Source organism: Giraffa tippelskirchi, chromosome 12 (genome assembly GCF_054371585.1).
Source record: "Giraffa tippelskirchi isolate mGirTip1 chromosome 12, T2T-mGirTip1v1.2.pri, whole genome shotgun sequence".
Taxonomy (NCBI): Eukaryota; Metazoa; Chordata; class Mammalia; order Artiodactyla; family Giraffidae; genus Giraffa; species Giraffa tippelskirchi.
The window spans coordinates 14,641,532-14,663,647 of record NC_137286.1 but is presented as its reverse complement, the minus strand read 5'-3'; the positions used below and the strand labels follow the sequence as shown (position 1 = coordinate 14,663,647).

Genomic DNA, 22,116 nt, shown 5'->3' with positions numbered 1-22,116 from the left:
ACCACAGGACTGTTCACAATATGTTAAAGGGAAAAAGCCTGACTACATACATACAGTGTCTCTATTTATTAAATATACACACACACAAGACAGAACTGGAATTGTATACACCAATGTGAGAATAATGTTGGTAATCTCTGGATAAAAAGTTAATTTTTTCAGTGTATTATTCTGCAATTTTTATTTTTTTCAGAAATGAGCAACATGTATTGCCTGTGTAATAAAATTTAAATTGCATAAAATCTGAAATTAAAGGTAAGGTAAAGAGAAGAAAATAAAGAGACAAAGTAGTGAAAATCAGGAGAAGGCAATGGCAACCCACTCCAGTACTCTTGCCTGGAAAATTCCATGGATGGAGGAGCCTGGTAGGCTGTAGTCCATGGGGTCGATAAGAGTCAGACACCAATGAGCGACTTCACTTTCACTTTTCCTTTCATGCGTTGGAGAAGGAAACCGCAACCCACTCCAGTGTTCTTGCCTGGGGAATCCCAGGGACGGGGGAGCCTGGTGGGCTGCCGTCTATGGGGTCACACAGAGTTGGACACGACTGAAGCGACTTAGCAGCAGCAGCAGTGAAAATCAAAGTGCTTAGGAAGGTAGTGATATGACTAGAAGGAAGATGAGAAGAAATAGAAGCAACAGATTATAAAGAGCTTAAGACTTCGATTTAGAAAGCATGGATTTGGAACCCAGTTTTACTGTTACTTGTTAAACCTTACATGTATCCTGCGGTTGGGGTGAGGTACAAAATTAACATGGGATTATGTATGAGAAAGCATTTGTAAACTCAAATTCTACACAAAGTTAATTTTCCCAGCAGCAAATGAAGTTGAGGAAAGATGGCAGAAACCTATAGAAACCTTTAGTGCCAAGATAAACTAATCCTACTTACTTTGTTGCTGGTTAGGTTAAATAGATCAAATGAAGGGAAAATCATTTAAGTACTGTGTTAACATTAATGAATTAAAGTCTCATAATGTGTACTGTAAAAGAGTACCTAAACTCTTAATTCATACTTAAACTCCTCTGGAGTTTACAGAATGTGTAATTCTTTTGGAGTTATACAATGGGGTAAACATAAATGTCAAGGGATTAAAGTGAATTGTAGGTTTAGCAAAATAGTCTTTTTTTTTCTCCTTTTTAAATACTGGAGCATGGAATGTTTGATTCAGTGCTATGTAAAATTAAGACAACGGTGTGGTACCAAATTATGACCAGTCTTGAATATGCTGTTCACCTCTGCATATCCTGGGTGCCTTGACCTATACTGGCGCTGAATAAATAGTACTTGAATAAAATGTTGAATGTTATTATATATGTTTGAAGTATATTCTGGAGCAATGTTTTCAAGGGTTGTGCTAAATAAATTTGAAATGTTAACCAGTAGAAGACAGCTGGGTGGAAATACCCATCCGAAGGCATCCTGTGGCAAATGGATTTCATCGAGTGTTCCATCCTAATGGATTGATAAGGGATGCCTTTTCAGTGTGTTAAAACATTGTGAGGTTACCAGAAGTTTCAACAGGAAAGAGGGTAGTGATCTACTTACTAGGCAGGGCTCAGAGCCAGATTTTAAAAGGTCTAAAGAATAGAAACACTGAGAATTGAAAGAATAGGTCTAAAAGGTACTCTCATGACAGGCTTGACTAAACTGATGACATACTTAGATTTGGAACATAAAGGAGTCAAAGTTAATAAAGTTTCTCTATAGAGACGTGGATGCTGATACTATTAACTGAAATGGAGAATACTCGGAGGAAAAGCAGTTGGTGGGGAAGGCATAAATGTAATGCTTTCAGACCCCTGTGAGAAGGCAGAATTCTGAATTCATTCATTCTGTTATTTACTTGCCACTGCCAGGTTTGTGGGATATAAGTTCCCTCAGCAGGAATTGAACTAGGCCTTCAGCAGTGAAAGCGCAGAGTCCTAACCACTGGACTGCCAGGGAATTCCTGGGAGAGTTCTGAATTTAAAGTGCAGTTTTAATTTACTAGGTCTATGACCAAGAGGATAAGAGGAAAGGGAAGACAGAGAAAAGGGAAAAAATATCCAGCTGGCATGAACAAAAAGGAAATTTTTAAGTTGATGCTTATTGTTGTTTAATCATTTAAGTCACGTCCAACTCTTTTGCAACCCCCTGGACTGCAGCCCAACAGGCTCCTCCATTCATGGGATTTTCCAGGCAAGAATACTGGAGAGGGTTATCATTTCCTTCTCCAGGGGCTCCTCCCAAACCAGGGATAGAACCTGTGTTTCCTGCATTGGCATGCAAAGTCAAGGAACTCTTGGAAAGCATTTTCTGCATCATACTGGTTGTGGAAGCATTTTCCCTGCAAAAAGCTGTTGAGACGCTTGAAGAAGTGGTAGGTGGTTGACAAGAGGTCAGGTGAATACTGTGGATGATGCAAAACCTCCTTGCTGGTGAAGGGATTTATGACTGACAGAGTTAGAGACAGGAAACATCATCTTGCAGAGACTTATTTCTGGAAGCAGACAGATTCCAGAGGAGAAAATTACAGCCCAGTTGTGATACTACTGAATCTTGAACAAGAGATTGCCTGTTAAATGGTTGGTTAATTCAGGAATCTTGAAAAAGAAACAGGAAAAGCCAGATTTGAAAAAAAAAAAAGAAATTTTTTTAAACTTAGTATGGAAGCACAACTGAAGAGTACGGCTAAGATTGTCAAAATAATGCAGCCTTTATTTGCCCAGGGAATAATCTTATGTATCACTTTAATAATCAGCTCCTCAGGCCCCTAACTCCACTATTGTTTCACTTGAGGGAACCTGGGTGGATCCAGAGTCCAAATATCATCGTGAGATTTATGAGTTTAAGGCTGAATTTCTGTCCATTTTTAGGTAGAGGGGTGAAGTTTCCTCAGTTGTTTGCCCAAAAAAGAACAACAGCATTTTTCTCTGGCGGGGCGGAGCGGGGTCTGTGTTTAAGATCTGAGGTACCGAAAGGCCCTAGGAACCCTCTTTCCGTTTGGGATGTCCAAGCAGAGGGAACGCCGGGTGGGAGCAGCGGCCCGGCTCTCAAGGCGGCGGGGCGGGGCCTGCCCGGGCCACGTCCCGCGGAGGGCGAGACCTGAGCGCTGCGCCACCACGTGACTCCCTCGCCGCCGGGGGCTCTGACGCATGCGCGCCGCGCTCTCGACGAGGAGGCTGTGGTGCTGGTGGCGACTGCTGTGTTTTTTGGGACGGAAACTGTTAAAGTGCCATCTTCGACTCAGCTGGCCCAGACTGTGGCTCATGGAATTCAGTGGCATCCATCGTCAGGTCAGCTGGCGTGGGCGCCTTGGAATTGGCCGGGGGTGGGGGGTGGGGGGCGTGCTGATACGCTGGTCTGGAAGGGGCCTGCCTCGTTTCAGGCCGCGCTGGGGCTGCGGCCTCCCTCTCCCGCCCTGTTTTGAGGCCTGACTTGGCCTCGCGGCCCAGCTGTCCATCCCTTCTCATTCCCACCTGTTGGGTGGAGCAGTGCGAGGCTTCTTTTCTTAGACCACACGTTTCTCTGCCGGCGCTTTAGGACGGGCGGGGAATTGTGGGCCTCAACTTGGATTTAGGAAGCGCTTTGGGGATAAGTCTAAAGCCCATGCTTTCGCGAGAGCTGGGAACCGGTGTGACTGGGACGACTGGAAGTGGAAGGGACCCAGAGGTTTGGGAGAATGTGATACAAATTGGGTAAAACGTGTAGGCGCCTTGTAGGGCGCGTTTCGCGTTCTGACTGAAGCCACACTGTGGGACTCTTGAGTCACAGCACCCCAAAGATCAGTTAAAGCTTTTGGCAGGATAGGATGGAAGCAGAAAAACCAGTGTTTATCTTTTGTAGCCAGAAACCAACACTGCTGTTCTTCTCGTTCTAAAAATCACATCTTCAGTTAGTTTTATGTACTATATTTATGCCAACTAAAATATTACCTTTCAGTTTAACATTCCTTTTCAGAAATACTTAACACTTTTTTACGGTTGTAAAGGTTGTTTAATATTCCTGTTCAGAAATACGTAACACTTTTTTACGGTAGTAAAGGTTGAAGCCTGAAAAAGCATTGGAACTTAAGTATTTTGGGTACTGAGAGCTAGTAAATGGATTGAAGAAACAAGCAAATACTGTCAGGTGTATTCTTCCCCTCCCCCCATTCTAAAGTAGCAGAAGTTGGAACTTTTCCACTGTTTGGCCGCTGGTAGGGATAATGTTAATGAAAGGAGTTCTGCTAAAGAAGACAAGTTCTCAAAATTGTGAACTCTGGAATAATTAGGGGTTACCAAAGATGGCTAATTAGTAGGTAGTATGAGATATTTGAAGTGAGAATTGAAAAGCGGAATTTTTTTAGTGTCATGATATTTGAAAGTGATTTTACTTGCATACCTATAATTGAATACGAAAAAGAATCTTATAAATCAAATGATAGAAAGTATGTGTGGCTTTTTTTCAAGAGAAAGATTAGTAAATGTATAAAATAGATAAACAACAAGGTTCTTACTGTATAGCACAGGAAACTATATCAGTCTTAGGTAATAATGTAAATAAAAGAGAGAGAAGAGACCCTTCTGTGGTATGCTAGCAAATAATACCACATAAAATACAGGATTTAAAAAATTTTTTTGAAAAATAGCCAGAGGGGGAAGAAAATAATTCCAGCCAAGTGGTGATTTTTTTTCCCCCAAAAAATAATGAAGATGGTGCAAACATTTATGTAAATAAAGTCCAGTTTCTGGAATGTAGCAAGTGCTTAATATATGGAAACTTGAAAAAGGTCAATCTGTATAAACATTCTGCTCAGCCTTTGAAAACAGTTGCCAAAGCCAGTGATTATTTATGAAAAGAATAATAAATGGTATGATTTTGGTACCTCTGTCAGCATAAATAGTAAGGTAATAGATCAGATTTCTCATTTTTAATTTTTAATTTAATTAAAAATTAATTTAAGTCATCCTCCAAAAGAGCTTTTAAATGTTAAGATGGTATGATAAATGTATCTCATAACTGAACTGAAACTTAAATGTATGATGTAGCACTGTACTTTTTCATGTACTGCTTATTCACGTTTAATATATCATTTTTCTCTTATACTTGTGTACTTTATACATCTCATACAGTTTTATATAAGAAAGTGCAAAGTAGTAAAAAGGCGTGAGTTGAGAACAGAAGGAAATTTTTGTTATTCTGAGAAAATAGCATGAGCACAGGCTCAGGCATGTGCGCGTGTGTTGTCCTCTGTAAATGACAATAAGGAGTACTGTTGGATTAATACCTTTGGAAAATTAAGTTGGGACCAGATATATCACTTGATCTTTCAACATTTATTGTGCTGTTGTATACTAGACACTTTCAGATTCTAGGGACATCGTAGTGAACGAAACCAGGGATCCTGTTCTCAGTGAATTTAATATTCTAATAATAATTAATTTATGTGTAGCAGTGTTTTTCCATTTTTTTGACTGCAGCCCATAATAGGATGTACATGTAACATTGCAGTTCAATAATCTAGTAGTTGGATTCTGTGTGTATTTCAACAGTATGCCCTTAATGTATGCAATGCCCTCCGATTCTTTTTTCTATTCTGTATGTTTTCTTTAAAAAATAAGCTGGTGCAAGGCATTCTGAAGTTTGAAAAACATTATTTAGAAGGGGAAATAATTATATTGTAACATAACAGTGTAAATGAAAAGGATAGTTAATCTTCATAGCCAGGTATGTGTGATTATTTGTGCATGAGGCTTAGAGAGGTTAAGTAACATGCTCAAAGTTCCCTAATAAGTAACTGGGCCAGATCTTTAGGTCCGTTCTATTCAGGTTTTAACCCAAGTGTTTTATTATACAACTTCCCAATTGTTATGAAAGTAATAAGCTAGGTTTAGGACTCTGGGTGGGGAGGGTGAAGACTGCGATGCTTTTTTACCTATTATACAGTGGATTAAGTGTGTATTATACCTCCACGTGTACTGTATCTCCATGTATCGGTAGACCTGAGCCTTACTGTGAAGGAATTTATAATCTAGAAAGGAAAAGACATCGAATGAGTATCACAAGTGTGATTGTGTGCCATGGAAGAATGCTGTGGAAGCATCATTGGGGGAAACTAACTAATTTGAAGGGTCTGGGAATACTTTTCAGGCAGGGATGTTTAAATTTGCCCAGATTAGTTCGAGGGCTTCAGTTAGGTTGAAGGCTTTGAGTGGGAGAGTGAGGGTGGAGTAGAGAGTTGGGGCAGCATTCCAGACAAGACAGAGAAAACTACAAACACTAAGGTCCTAAAGCTGAAATGAGCTGAACTGGAAAACAACAAAACTAGGTGAATGTGATATGTTAGAAATAGGACAAGAAGAGAGAGCCTTTCAAGGAGAAAGTCATCATTACTGTTGGATACAGTGAAGAGTAGATCAGAAAGATGAATCAGAACATGTCCAGTTGGATTTATAAACAAAGAGATTGGGACTTTGGGAGAATCTCAGAGTAGTGATAAAGAATCCAAATTTAAGGGTAAATGGAGGATATAGAAAATCACTGTGGACAGTGACTTCAGCCATGAAATTAAAGACACTTGCTCCTTGGAGGAAAGCAGTGACAAACCTAGACAGCGTATTGAAAAGCAGAGACATCACCTTGCCAACAATGGTCTGTACAGTCAAAGCTGTGGTTTTTCCAGTACTCCTGTACAGATGTGCGAGTTGGACCATAAAAAGGCTGAGTGCTGAAGAGTTGATGCTTTCAATTTGTGGTGCTGGAGAAGCCTCTTGCGAGTCCCTTGGACTGCAAGGAGATCAAACCTAAAGGAAATCTTAAAGGAAATCAGTCCTGAATATTCATTGAAAGGACTGATGGTAAAGCTGAAGCTCCAGTACTTTGGCTACCTGATGCGAAGAGCTGACTCACTGGAAAAGACTCCAATGCTGGGAAAGATTGAAGGCAAAAGGAGAAGAGGGGCAGCAGAGGCAGGATGGTTAGATAGCATCACCGACTCAGTGGACATGTATTTGAGCAAACTCCGGGAGATAGTGGAGGACAGAGGAGCCTGGTGTGCTGCAGTCCATGAGGTCGGAAAGAGTTGGACACAGCTTAGTAACTGAACAAACAAGGAGGGTGTAGAGGAGAGATAAGCTTAGACAGCTTCATATTCTTTCTGTTGTACTTGAAACAAAATTTAAATCCTCCTTTGGTTGTTTTATAAGTTAAGCTTAGTTATAGTATGTATATTATAAATTGTTATATAAAAGAGATATTTTTACATATTTGAAGGGTAATGGAAGTAATCTAATAAACTAAGAGAAACTGATAAGGAGAGCTTGAAGATAATTTAAGAAGCAACATTTTTGAGAAGATAGGTGGGAGAAGTGATCCAAGTCATTAGTTCAGAGTTTGAGCATTGATAGCAGCAGAGATACTTCATCCATTGTGACCAAGGGAAGGGGGAAGACAAATAATTGTTATGTATTTCAATTTTTATAGTAGTGCTATAATAGGGGTACAGAACAAACACTTTGAGAGCAAAAGGGAGGGAAGATTATAAAAGAGATGAGGGAAAACTCTTACAGGAAAACATGGGCAGAATACTTTCTGACATGAATTGAAGCGGTCCAGGGATTGAACCCATGTCTCCTGCATTGGCAAGCGAATTTTTTGTTCCCCCCAAATATTTATTTATTTGGCTGTGTTAGGTCTTAATTGCGGCACATGAGATCTTCATTGCGGTGCACAGACTCTCTAGTTTTGGTGCTCAGGCTCTGTAGTTGTGGCACACAGGCTCCAGAGCTCAAGGGTTCAGGTTAGTTGCTCCGGCCTGTGGAAATCTTAGTTCCCTGACCAGGGATCAGACCCGTGTCCCCTGCATTGCAAAGTGGATTCTTGACCCTGGACCAACAAGGAAGTCGCAGCAGGTGGATGTTTAACCTCTGGACCGCTGGGGAAGTTTGACATTTTTTTTTTCTTCCAACATTGCTTTTTGAAAATAGACATTTAGGGACTTCCCTGCAGTCCAGTGGTTATGCTCCCAGTGTAGGGGGCATGGGTTCGATCCTTGGTTAGGGAACTAAAATCCTGCAAGTCGCAAAAAACAAATAATAAAATAGGTATTTACATGAGGTGGTTTACTTTGATATACTTAGTAATGACAAATTTTAGAAAGAATTCAAGTCGAATTGAGGGATATTTAAGCAAATCCTTTAATACTGCCTTTTACTGACCTGTTTTTCTGTGAACATGCCAAGCAAAGCAGTTATCTCAGAACATGCTCTTTTCTGCTGCCTGTAATTTTCTTCCTCTAGAAAGCTACATGACTGGCTTCCCTACTACCTCATCCTCTCTTTTCTTTTATTCTTAGCACTTGATACCACATATATATTAGAAATTTACTTAGGGAAAAAAGCCTCCATCTCCCCACTGTAATGTCTGCTCCTTGAGAGCAAGGATTTTGTTTTGTTCACAGCTAAATTGTCCTTCTCCATCTAGTATAGCCAGCAAAAAAATGGGTGTTCATTATTTGAAGAGGGTAAAACCAGAGAAGTTGGCATAGCTGGTGGGAGGTGGAGCAGGGCTGAAGGGTCTTAGTGGAAATGGGAAATTGAAAGAAAGTCTGTGTTGAATGGTGAGATCACAAGCCTGGTTTGTCTTCTTTGCTCCCAGAATGCTTGTTGCCTTATTCAAGTTGAACCATTATTCTTTGGCAAAACATAACCCAAGGGAAATAGTGTAGAACACTGACATTTAATGGGTTCTACCCTCAAAGAATGCCATCCTAAGAATTCCCAGTGGTTAGGACTCTGAGTTTTCACTGCTAAGGGTGCAGGTTCGAGTCTGGTTGGGGGAGTGAGGTCCTGTGAGTTGTGCAGCATGGCAACTACCCCCCCCCAAAGAAAAAATGCCATCCTGCACTGAAGCCCACCCGTTGCCAACTTTGTCTGGTTTGTTTTGTACTGCCTCATACTTATTCTTGAACAGAAGTTTGAAGATCAATATACTTGAAAGACCAAAACAAGTAGTCGAAGACACTCAGAAGAGACAGTGCTGACAACAAGAGAATTTAAAGTAAATTATAGAAATAGCAGAAAATGCTGCACCAGTGAAAAAGGAATGTTGATTATTCAGAGAATAAAGAAATGGAAGTTTAAAATTTGGCTTATGTATTAAAAATTCAGTGAAAGGGTTATTGCAGAGTAGAATAAGTGAAAGGCAAAGAGGAAAAATGTGGGAAAAGATAAGTAGAGGGTCAGTCCGGGAGGTCCAGCACCTGAGCGGTGTGAATCCAACAGAGGAAACCAAGAGGGGAAGATCACCAAATAAATAATAGATACAGAACAAGAACTGAGTGATGGAAATAGATTAAAATAGGCCTTTCAAATGAATGCCTCGCAGAAGGATTATAAAAGACTTATCTTAAGGAACATCACTATGCAATTTCGGAACATCTGGGATAAACAGAAACTAAAGCTTCCGTGGAGATAAAAAGGGGTCACATGTAGAGGATGAGAAATAAAAATGATGTCAGATTTTCTCAACAGGGACATCAGATGGTAGGAAACAGTGAATAAATTGCTTCAAAACTTTTAAGAAAAAAATATTTTCATTCTAGAATTTTATACTCATTTAATCATGAGGATTTTAGAATTGGAAAGTCTTACCTTTTTTCACCCCACATACCTTTTTTCAGAGTTAGAGAAATGATTCTCTATAAGAGAGAGTAAATCAAGGAAGAAAAAGATTTTGTTATAAATGAGATTCACCCCAGGGGATAAGTGAAAGGAATTCTTTATATCAAAATGAAGAGACAAACCTAGATAAGCAAACAAATCTAAATTGTTGCAGAAAGTTAGATGGTTTCAGAAAGGATGGCACCAGAAGGGGAAATGGAATTGATCAGTATGAGTGACAGTTGTTTTGAAGGACCTTTATAAGGTCTCTTCAAGGATGTGGAGTCAGTTTTCAAAGGCAGTGAAGCATATGAAAGTGATAGATTTAAACAGGTAGAAGCAAGGAAATTTGATTATAGTGTACAAGTAGCTTGAAAAAAATGTTTACATAGGCATACTAATGTAAACCTGAATATTGATTTAATCCTAGCCAAATAGAACTACATTGGAAGCACATGAGAGGAAAGTTGTGCATGTGTATTTGGTATAAAAACTAAACCTATATTTTATCTAATAGATAGCAAAAAAGATCTGAAATTGAAAAGTCAAGAAATAAAATATTTTCAGATGAATACTGTGTTGATTACCACCAGTTTTTTGAAGTCAAAGTCAATAGGTTTTTTTCCACCTCCTAAAATCTCTGCACAACAAATTCTAGATGCACTGTAAAGTTCATTTTTATTTTCTTTGTTATTTTTAAAGTTGTTTAGCCACTAAGTCGTATCTGACTCTTGAACCTCGTGGACTGTAGCCCACCGGGCTTCTGTGTCCATGGGATTTTCCAAGCAAGAATACTGGAGTGGGTTGCCATTTCCTCCTCCAGGGGATCGTCCCAACCTAGGGATCGAACCCGGGTCTCCTGCATTGCAGGTGGATTCTTTACCAATGAGCCACCTAGGAGACAAAGTATAACATCTTAAGTTTGAATAACACTTTCCAGGAACTTGTTTGAAGTGATATCTTCATTTATGTGAGTTTATAGTTTTAGGACTTTGGCATGCATTTATCTCATCCAGTGTTCTCAACGGCCCTATGAAGCAGATAGTGTAAGTATTACTAGTCTCCTTTCGAAGTGAGGAAAGGAACACTGACTAGAATCTCATCCTTTTAAGGGAGAGAAGTAGGACTCACCCTTCTCTACCCTCTTGTAATATTTACCGTACTAGTAATGAAAGAACTGAAAGTCTAATTCCTAGTCTCTTGTATTTCCTCTTTTCTAATTGAATTATAGTTTAGCTGTCTTCTTCCATCAAAAAATTTTTTTGCTGTAGTAAAAACACATAAGATAAAATTGACCTTAAGTTGGTTTTTTTTTTTTTAAAGCTGCGCAGCAAGGCAGGCATGTGGGATCTTGGTTCCCCTGACTAGTGAGCGAACCTGCACCCCCTACAGTGGAAGCTCGAACTCTTAACCACTTGATCACCTGAGGGAGTCTCTTAACCATTGATAAGTGTCCAGCTCAGTAGTGTTCTGTATTTTCACATGGTTGTTTTGACAGATTTCCAGAATTTTTTCATTTTACAAATCTGAAATTATACCCATTAAAACAACAACTCCCCTTTTCTCCATCTCTAGTCCCTCATAACCACCATCAGATTTCTGTTTCTATGAATTTGACAACTCTAAATACCTCATATAAGTAGACTCATGTAGTATTTGTCTTTTTGTTACAGACTTATTTCACTTAGCATAATTTCCTCAGGGTTCATCCATGTAGTGTATGATAGGATTTCCTTCATTTTAAAGACTGAATGGTATTCTGTTGTATGTGTATATAACATTTTATTTATTCCTTCATCTGTGTTGGACATTTGGGTTGCTTAGTCCTTTGACTGTTTTGGATAGTGTGGCTGTGAACGTGGATATACAGATAGCTCTTTGAAACCTGGCTTTCAGTTAGTTTGAATATATACTCAGAAGTGGGATTTTGGATTATATGGTAGTTCTATTTTTAATTTTTTCAGGAAACCCCATTTTGTTTTCTATACCAGTTGCACCATCTTAAAATCCTACCATAAGTGCACAAAGGTTCCAATTTCACCTCATTCTTGCCAAAACCTACTTCCTGTTTTATTTATTTATTTTTTGATAGTAGCCACCCTAATGGGTGTGAGGTGATATTGTGAATTCCATTTGTATTTCTATGTTAATCAGTGATATTGAGCATCTTTTCATGTGTTTGTTGCCCATTTGTGTATCTTCTTTAGAGAAATGTCTGTTTAAATCATTTTTTTCATTTTTTAATTGAGTTTTTGTTCAATGATAGAAGTTCTTTATGTATTTTATGTATTAACTATTAATCAGATATAGGATTTACAGATATATCCTCCTATTCTGCCATTTGCCTTTTAACTTGCGTCCTTTTAACTGTGCGTCCTTTGACACACACAAGTTTTAGTTTAATGTAGCTCCGTTTGTCTCTTTTTGCTTTTGTTGTCTGTGCTTTTGGTATCATAGCCAAGAAAGCATTGCCAAGTCCACTTTTATGAAACTTTCCCCCTATTTTTCTTCTAGGAATTCTATAGTTTTAGGCTTTACTTTTAGGTTTTTAATCCATTTGGGGTTAATTTTTATATATGCTGTAGGTTAAGGGTTTAGCTTCATTTTTTTTGCATGTGACTATCCAGTTTTCCCAGCACCATTTGTTTAAGAGACTGTCTTTTCCCTATTGAGTAATCTTGTAACCCTTGTCCAACATTATTTCTGGGCTTTATGCTTTTATTCTATTGGTCTGTTTATGCTAGTACCACACTGTTGTCTTCTTCCTTTTGATAATTATTTTTTTACACCTTTGCCATTTTATGCTACAAGTTCAAAGTTAATGGTTGTCGTTAAGAATATACTGGTACTAGTTAGTAATTGCCACATTATGAAGTATATGTTAGAATAACTTATTTCAAAATAACTTTAGTGCATTTTTCTTTTGGTCCTGTGATTTTTGAAGTGATCAGAAAAATGATCTCCCTGAGGATAAGGCTGATGTTCTTAACTCTTTTTGTAACACTGTAATTGCAGGGTGTGGAGTAATTGATAGTCTGTGATGATGCAGGGGTGTGGTAAATTTGCTGATTCCAGAAAAAAACCTATGTCCCACTTAAGTATGCAGTTAGAATAGGGTAGGTAGTAAATGACTCAGAATGTATCAATGAACAATCTTTTTTTGTTTGTTTTGGCAGTATGCTTTGAAATAAACACAAAATAATGACTAATTTATGTCTGGAAAAGTAATCTTCAGTAGTGTCTTTTCTTTAATGTAGGGGACAAAAGAGACCAAAATAAGTTGAAAAGCTTCTGTGCCTTTTCCTAGGATCAAAAATGGTAAACCTGGAAAAGTTTATGACAATAGTCATTAATTCAGTAGAAAGAAACTTTTTTCTAGATTTGATTGTTTATTATTTTTTTCTCAAATTCCTCTTGTTCTACCCTGCTTACTTTCATTTCACTTTCCCAATGCAGGCCCTCTTCATTCTAATTAATCTTATCTCCTTGGCTTGGAACCAATCCTAATTTCCATCTTCTTGTCTGCTGTTAATAAGAAAGATTGTTCTGTCAAGTGGGCTATTTCCTATTTTGGAATAATTTATCATTCTTTTTCTATTCTAAAAGCCATAGCTTTTCAAAGTGAAGACGAAATTCTGTGTTTCATAAAGTTTTGCTAGATGCCTATGATTTTCAATAGATTTCTCTAAATTTTGACTTGTTTCATTTGAAATTTTATATAATTGCTTTGCATGTTTTTGATCTCTTTCCAACTAGTTCATAAGCCTTAGAATGATAACTATCTGTGCATTCTCTACAAGGAATGTAGTATATAGTGCTAGATATGCATCGAGTAGTGGAAATTTTTTGTCCACACCCGACCTCTCCCCACTTCCCTTTGTCTTCCCTCTACCTCCTTTTAAAAAAATACTCCCCAGAGTTACCTGGTTATAACTAATTCTTTCAGTGGCATTCAGCCTCAGATTCACTTGATTTAACATTTTAAATTTATCCTTTTTGGGGGAGAAATTTTGCTTCATACTGCATTTTGAAATGCAGTATAATAATACTGCATTTTAAACTCTGGAGTTCAAATCTCCATGACAATGTAAAAGATGCCCTCTATACACACACAAAGAATATATGGATAATAGGGACTGAGGATGTGAAGTAGCATTTAAGAAAAAAATGAAAATAGAAATTCAGCCTCCTTGTAGTTAAAGAAATGCAAATCAAAATGAGGTAGTACTTTCTGTTTTTCATTTTTAATCAGATGAGCAAAAATTAAGTTCCTTGATACCTAATGCTAATGAGGGGAGATGGAAAAATGAACATTCTCATGCACTGTTTGTGGGTTAGTTAGGAATGTACTTTTCTGCAAGTAATAGAAAAACCTGTCTATTGATAATAGTTTAAGCAAATAGGGACTTATTTTCTCTTGCAGTATAAAATTGTCATGTTAGCAGTTTGATGATGTCAGGGCTGGCATTTCTTCATTTTTTCTGGCTAGTTCTTTTGACTTTGTTAATGTAGGTTGTTTCAAATATGTTCACATTCAAGGTAAGAATAAAGTGGTAGAGCTTACACTATTTGCTGACTGTCCTTTTTATCAAAAAAGCAAAATCTTTACAAGAGCTCTGCAGCAAATGTCTTTCAATCTCATAATCCTTATATGGGGTTAGGTATATTGCTGCTCTGAACAAAAACAAGCATCAGCCCAGTTATATAGGGAGAACAACCATTAACACCAACTAATATTTTTAGTATATTTTATTTGGTATAAATTCTTACAGATCTGTGTGTAGCATCTATATAATATATATGTAGTAGATATCTTTCTATATTAACACAGGTGCACATATTTCTTTCATTATCTCATTGTACACATATGGCATTTATTAAAGCAATGTACTTAATACTGCCGTCTCTTTTCGCTATAATACAGCGTTCCAGGGAATGCTTCTAATCAAATGCTTTTTGTCTGATTATTTATCTAACATAAAATTTGCACAGTTGCCATTTGGTATATTTTCCATGAATGTCTTCCATATACATCTTTTTAATTGTTGCCAATTTGATATCTCATTGTTTTAATTCACATCTTTGTTAGTAAAGCTACAATCCTTTCATACGTTTATTGGTCACTTGGATTTCTTTCTTTGAATTACTACCTTTAAGGCTTTAATCCTCTTTTAAATTATATTGTACTGTGTTAACTACTTATGTATTCGGAGTGTAGTTTAGGAGTAAATCAAATTTATGGTCTGTTTAGTTTTGAGAATAATCCCTAATTTTAAAAAAAGACATGCGCTATAATTTAATGATTCAGTTTCCATTTAAACTGTTAATGGATGAGATGAAGTGAATGGTGAAAAAAATAATAATTCTTTATTATTTTATGGCTTTAACTGTAAGATGACTTAATTTAAAAGATTTTACGAAGTAACTATCTAGGTGGTAAAACTTTCATAAGTAGTTTTTTGTGCTTTTTTTCTTTTTTCTTCTGGCTGCCTGGCTTGTGGGATCTAAGTTCCCCAACCAGGGATCAAATCCAGGGCCCTGGCAGTGAGAGCACCGAGTCCTCAATCACTGGGCTGCCAGGGAATTCCTTCATAAATATGTTTTTAATAATATTTATTCACTTTAAAATTCACTCTTTAATTTTTTTAAATAATATATGTCTTCTATAATAAAATCTCCTAGAATTAAAAATTATAAATATATTCAACAGTATTAACCTTCTCTTTTCTAAAAGTCTGCCTTGAGCTATGTTAAGCATTTCCCTCTGGAACATTTATGTCCATTACCACAGTTTGTTTTATTAGTTTTACCTTTAGCCTCCAGGACAGATATTAAAAATATTGCTGTTTGCCAGGATTGGTGGCAGGATAGAATTCAGACATTAAATTTTAGATTCTTAGCTAGCTGAGAAGCATTGAATTCAAGATATGGTTGCTTTTTTAGAGAGCTAGCACAATATTCTGGAGAAGGAAATGGCAACCCACTCCAGTGTTCTTGCCTGGAGAATCCCAGGGACGGCGGAGCCTGGTGGGCTGCCGTCTATGGGGTCGCACAGAGGCGGACACAACTGAAGCGACTTAGCAGCAGCAGCACGATATTCAGTTGTTTTATAGATGAAAGAACTAGTTTTTGCTCAGTCAACAATAAAGTGGCAAAATTTTGGAAAATTTATATGTTATAGAATTTAATTTATAATGTTAAAAACTACTAAACCTGATTATGACTTACTGGAGAACTCAAGAATCAAGTTAATGTATTCTTTTAATAGCTAACTTAGGCTTTTAAAAGATGGCTTTGATAATGCCAAATAAACATTTGGAAGATGTTTCTCTTTGTTTCCACAGATCATTAACTGAAGGCGAAATAAACAGCTATGCAAAACTCTCACATGGATGAGTACAGAAATTCCAGTAATGGCAGCATAGGCAGCAGTTCAGAGGCAGTGGTAGAGCAGTCTGCTGATTTTAGTGCTGAGATTATGAATGTTACAGAAATGGAGCAGTCACCCGATGGATCTCCTAATGTGAACACAACTACAGAAGAAAATGAAATAGCAAGTACTGTGGACCTTCCAGTGACAGAAACAGAAGCAAATTTCCCTCCAGAATATGAAAAGTTTTGGAAAACTGTAGAAAGTAATCCTCAGGATTTTACAGGCTGGGTATATTTGCTTCAGTATGTAGAACAGGAGGTTAGTAATTATTTCAATGGGATTAGATTAAACAACTAATATCAGACTAAGCCTTATTGTTTTGTAATTGAAGTTGCCTCTTTTATAATTTTCAGATTAAACTGAATAAATAATATATATTTTGGCTTCAAAAAATAGCTTTCTTGGCATTTGTACATTGTAGAAAGCCTTATAATCAAATTCTAATGTTTGTAAAGACTGGTGTGTGTACGTATGTGTGTATAAAATTGCTAAAATAAAAAAAAAATTACCCTGCTGTTTGACAGAATTAGTTCCTTCTGTTTCAAAGCTGTTGAGTGTATAGTTTTTAAGCCTGCTGTTTATTTTATTTGAGATACTACAGGCATACCTCATTTTATTGCGCTTTACTTTATTGAACTTCATAGATACAACATTTTTCACAAATTAAAGGTTTGTGGCAATCCTGCATTGAGAAGGTCTGTTGGTGCTGTTTTTCCAACAGTGTTTGCTCACTTCCTGTCTTGTTCACATGTTTGATATTTTTTTGCCATATTTCAGACTTTTTCATTGTTTGTTATAGTCATCTGTGATCAGTGGTATTTGATATTAGTGTTTTATAATTGTTTTGGCAATTCGTAGGAATAAAGTATTTTAAAATTAAGGTATGTACGTTGCTTTTTTTAGATATAATGCTATTGCGTACTTAGTAGACTACAGTAGAATATAAACAATTTTTATGTGCACTTGGAAACAAACAAAAATTGCGTGACCTGCTTTATTGTGATACACATTTTGTAACAGTGGTCTGAAATCAAACCCGCAATACTTCTGAGGTATGCCTGTACATTAGAAGGAATAATAAATGCTTTTGTGACACAAATTTTCAAGATGTTTAAACACTTTGTTTTATTTTCATCAGAATCACTTGATGGCTGCCAGGAAAGCATTTGACAAATTTTTCATACACTATCCGTATTGCTATGGTTATTGGAAAAAGTATGCAGACCTTGAAAAGCGACATGACAACATTAAACAATCAGATGAGGTGCGTACATTACTGAATAAAATTATCTCCATTAGGTACTGTAAGCCAAATAATAACAAAGCAAAGACTTTTTTTTTTTTGGCTGGCAGTACCTACGATATATGGTCAAACAATTTTATAGGGTATTTTATTTGCATTTGTCACTCTTGTGGCATTTGTAGCTAATATTTTCTCTCTTTGTTGGCAGGTGCGTTAAACCTCTACAGTTTGTCAAGCTTTGCAGTGCAAGCCTCTGTATTACACTGCAGCTTAACAAGTAGGGCAGGGCTTTTCTCTCACTTACATTTATTTCTCATTTTCCAAACAATATAGTTGGTTTGCTAGTCACATTTGCTACGTCTTATTGCATTTTTGGTCAGACGCTGTCATTGATGCTCTAATGGGTCTGTGCCCTATGGTCTGTAACCCAAAGCCTGCCCACACAACCCGGTCAGAATGCAGGGACTGCTGCGCTTTGAAGATCAAGACTCTGCACGTGGGGATCAGAACATTGCCATGTTCTATCCAACCTCCACCCAAATGGTAATGGTAGATTATTTAAACAAAATTCCAGTAATTAGTATTTCTAAGGTTCACCGGATAACACAGTGTTGCCTCTCTGTTAAGAAATAATTAAATATTTGAAGTACAGTTTATTGTTTTCTTCTTAGGTGTATCGCCGGGGGCTTCAGGCAATACCTCTTAGTGTTGACCTTTGGATACATTATATAAACTTCTTAAAAGAAACACTGGACCCTGGTGATCCTGAGACGAACAGTACTGTAAGAGGGTATGTGAAAATAAGTAAAGATATAAATAAGTCAAGTATTCTGATATTGATAATAGAACTACTTATCAATGCTAAACTGAAAGTTTAACTTTTATATACTTCTTTTTCACTATAAAAAAATACCCTAGTAAACTTATGCATGATTATTAAAAAATGTACATAATAAAATCCTCCACCATTCCATACCCTGTTTTCTTATGTCTCCAATCCCTCTCCCCTCATGGTAAATGACTTGGTGTTTATTCTTTCAGATACACATAGATATACATTTATATGTGTGTATACCTATTATACATATTTTTCTTTGTTTTTTTTTTAATTAACAATGTTCTAGACTTTCTCCCTACCATTTTTTAACCTTATAGTATCAAGGTAGTGTATTTTACTTAACCAAATCTTTATAGGAATACTGCTGTAGTGAACATCTCTTTATAAGTCAGTATTTATGTAGAGCACTATAGAAATGGAACTTGTATCAAAGGAAATAACACAGCTACATTTATCAAATGTTCCTTTAAAAGTGGTACCAGCTTTAAACTCGCATAGTGTATGAGGGTAGTCATTTTCCCAGTCATGGCATATATTTTTTTTAACCTCCTGTAGTGTTTCATTATCTCAATTCACATATCTCTAGGTATCTTGGTTTACCATCTTTTCAAATGCTATCTATATAAGCCATTTTCACATTGCCTGTTGATATGATTTGATTATTTTACTTTTGAATTGTCCTTATTACTGATTATAGGAATTTAAAATGTATTTTTAATTTTTATTTTTATCAAAGTATGTGCATATCGTTTAGACAGTTAATGTTAAACTTGTAACAAAAAGTGGTCCCTCCCCCTCTCTTCAGATATTTTAGCTCTTTCTTCTATTATTTTCAAACATGTTGATAGCAATAGCATTCTACTGCTTTCTGCTTCTCTTTCACTAGCTGTATTATCCTGTTATGGCATATGAGAATTTTTAGTTCATTTATACCCTGTCTTCCCATTCCTCATCTTTCCTATATGGATAGGTTTCATAGCTTTTTGTTTTTCCTGTGATTACCCCTTGTCTTACCTCTGCCTCTCTGTCTGTCTGCCTGGCTTTCTTTGAACACTTAAAAATTTCTACCCCTTCCAACAGCTACTTTCAGTAGTCAGTACTAATACTCACTTTCCACAATTACAAATGCTATCTATGTAAGTTATTTTTTTGAAAGTAAAAAAATGCATGTATCGTGTTATTCTACTTAATCTGAAAATTATAGAAAGAGAATTATGTTCTGAGATCTGTAAATTCTACCCTGGCCCCTTGGAAATAACCTCCTAGGACCCTCTCTTCTGTAATCTGCGCTGGTGGTTCTATTCTGATTCTTTTGTATAGCAGCTGTTTACAGGTTTCCTCATCATCATCATTCTAGGAGATGTCTTTACTTTCTAAGTTCTGTTTATTAGTTTATTAATTAGATTCTGTTCTTTCTTGGTTCTTGCATACCTTTAGAGGAGTGAATTCCATAACTTCCTGATAAAGGATGCTTGGAATGAGAAAAAATTTTTTGAATCTGTATACCTGAAACATCCAATTGATGAATCCCGTAGGGTATAGAATTTTGAGTTGAAAGTAATACTTCTTTAGGGCCTTAAAGCATTTTTCCATTGGGTATTTTTATCATGTAGAGGTGTTTTGTTTTTTTTTTTTTCTTAATGTGGTTCAATTTTCAATCTTTTATTAGTTTCTGAGTTTTGTGCCTGTCTTGACAAGAATATATAAATCTTGAGTTTTCTACTAATTCTTTTTGTAGACTTTTTTTTTCTATCCTTCATTTATCTGATACTTAGTTTGTACCTTTTGTGAGACAGATGAACCGTATTTTGTGTCTTTTGTGAATCAGAGATTAACATTTTTTTTCTCCCATTTGTTGAACAATCTGTCTTTTCTTCATTGGCTTATTTTTTTGTGTATGAATTTAAAATACCAATACTTTTTTTTTATCATATTCTAAATTCTCACATATGTATGGGTTTATTTTCTTGAGAACTGTTTTATTAATCCATTTTGATGATACCGGGCCAGTGTCATGCCTTTAATTTCTATAGCTTCCTAGTTTCCTTTGAGACCTTTCAGGAAAATGCCTGCTTCTTTATCCTTTCAGAAAAATTTGTGTTTTTGTGTTAGATGAATGTTAGAATTTGTTTTCTCTGTTCACCTAATTCTTAGCGCTTTGATTGGGATTCTGTTTAGTTTTAATTTAGGTAGTATAGTTCTATACTGTTAAAAATCCCTCTTGATTATAATATTTATTTTGAAAATACGTATCTAAAATTTTATCCCATTGAGGTATCAAATCCTGGGATTAAAATTGCTTGCAGAAATCTCTTGAAATGAGCGTAAATATTTTAAAATAAAGGACTTTTTAGTAAACTTTAATTGTGGAATTTTAGAATCAGGAGAGAATTTTGAGTTTTAAAGTATATGTATATTTCTCATTAGCCAAAGAGGCAGCTGGACCCCCTCGTTGGAGAGTTGTTTTGTCACAAAACTGTTTCTTAAAATAAGATAAATTTTGTCACTTTGTCTTTTGCCCTAGAGGAATCTATTCAACAGACATTTCAAGTTTAACGAGTATTTTAGTGTCTGCTCTGTCACTCTTACATGTTTGTAGTGTAGTTTGCATTGTATATTTATAACATAAAGTACATTTATCTATTCCCTTTATATTTTCCTTTTTTTTAAGCAGCTGTCGTATGCACTTGTCTATTATTCCTTCTTTTAATCTGTACTTGTCAAGTTGCATGTAATTTTGAATTTAGCATTATCTTCTAAAATTTAGAAATATTTTGTTTTTAAAATTGAGGTATAATTGACATAAATTTTGTTAATTTCAAATGTATGACTTATTGATTTGATACTTGTATATATTGAAGAATGCAGAAATAATATATTTAAAGTGATTTTATCTTGGAAAGATAACGTAGAGGTAATTTAATTTTTCAGAACTTTTGAGCATGCTGTTCTAGCTGCGGGAACAGATTTCCGATCAGACAGACTGTGGGAAATGTATATAAACTGGGAAAATGAACAGGGAAACCTGAGAGAAGTTACAGCTATATATGATCGTATTCTTGGTATTCCAACACAGCTATATAGTCATCATTTTCAGAGGTGGGTGGAAAAATAAGATCATTAAAATGTTTTTGTGATTACTTAGGTAATTAACTTTTAATATTGAGGATACTTATTCTCTTGAAATGTAAGATTCTATTAGATGCAAACAGATTTATTTTGCTCAATAATCACAATTTATATACACTTTAAATTTTTGACATTTTCCGTATAGTTTATGAACTTCACTGGTTTTAGATATAAGGTTCTCTTTATCTGTTTTATAGATGAGGAAACAGCAGAACTTTTCTCTTTTGTCTGGGATATTTCAGAGTAGTGAAAATAATCTAAGCTTTATTATTCTTATGGTTAACTCAGTACATAGCACATAATAGAAGCTTGTTTGAAATGTAATAATTTACTCAAGGTACATTCTTGTGATTCATATAGCTTCTTATGTCCAAAACAGTGAAGATTGTATTTTTTGTAGATAAGTCCTGTTTATATTCAAACAATCAAAAATTATTTCAGTTTAATTTTCTACTGTGATAATCTGTTATGATTGATATCATTTCATTTTAATGAGTGCTGTTAAAACAACTATTTCTGTATACTGTGATTTCCATGTTCTGTTTCTGATGTATTCAAGTATCCCACTGATACAGACTCAGTCTTTCTGAACAAGAAAGTATGAGGACTGTGTTGATAAATGTTTGCTCTTCTTAACTGCTATATTGTCTATATTTTTGTCATAATTTTTATAACTAGGATTGTGGTAGAATCTGTAAACTTAGGTACTTTTTAAGTAAGTGATTTTCTGAAATTTTCTTTACTAAACAAGTAGAAAACTTCATGAAGCGGTTGTAGATAACTGTGGATCAGTTTGCTAAATCTCTGCAGACCCACGTTAGAAATAGGAAATGTGGATCTGAATGTGCC

General features: G+C 36.1%; 1 protein-coding gene across 6 annotated transcripts in view; it reads left to right on the top strand.

The window, feature by feature from the left end:
* The first annotated feature begins 3,155 nt into the window (after positions 1-3,155).
* The window catches only part of PRPF39 (pre-mRNA processing factor 39), a 32,585-nt gene continuing 13,624 nt past the window's right edge, over positions 3,156-22,116 (top strand). The window contains exons 1-7 of one of the 6 annotated variants that reach the window (XM_081548467.1): positions 3,156-3,279; positions 15,969-16,315; positions 17,196-17,321; positions 17,509-17,577; positions 17,681-17,843; positions 17,972-18,090; positions 21,070-21,237. In XM_081548467.1, the coding sequence (XP_081404593.1) occupies positions 17,757-17,843; positions 17,972-18,090; positions 21,070-21,237 (374 nt within the window). In that variant the 5' untranslated portion in view covers positions 3,156-3,279; positions 15,969-16,315; positions 17,196-17,321; positions 17,509-17,577; positions 17,681-17,756. Of the gene's footprint in view, positions 3,280-15,968; positions 16,316-17,195; positions 17,844-17,971; positions 18,091-21,069; positions 21,238-22,116 lie in introns of all 6 variants that reach the window. The other 5 variants (XM_081548468.1, XM_081548465.1, XM_081548463.1 and 2 more) reach the window with 5 other exon arrangements.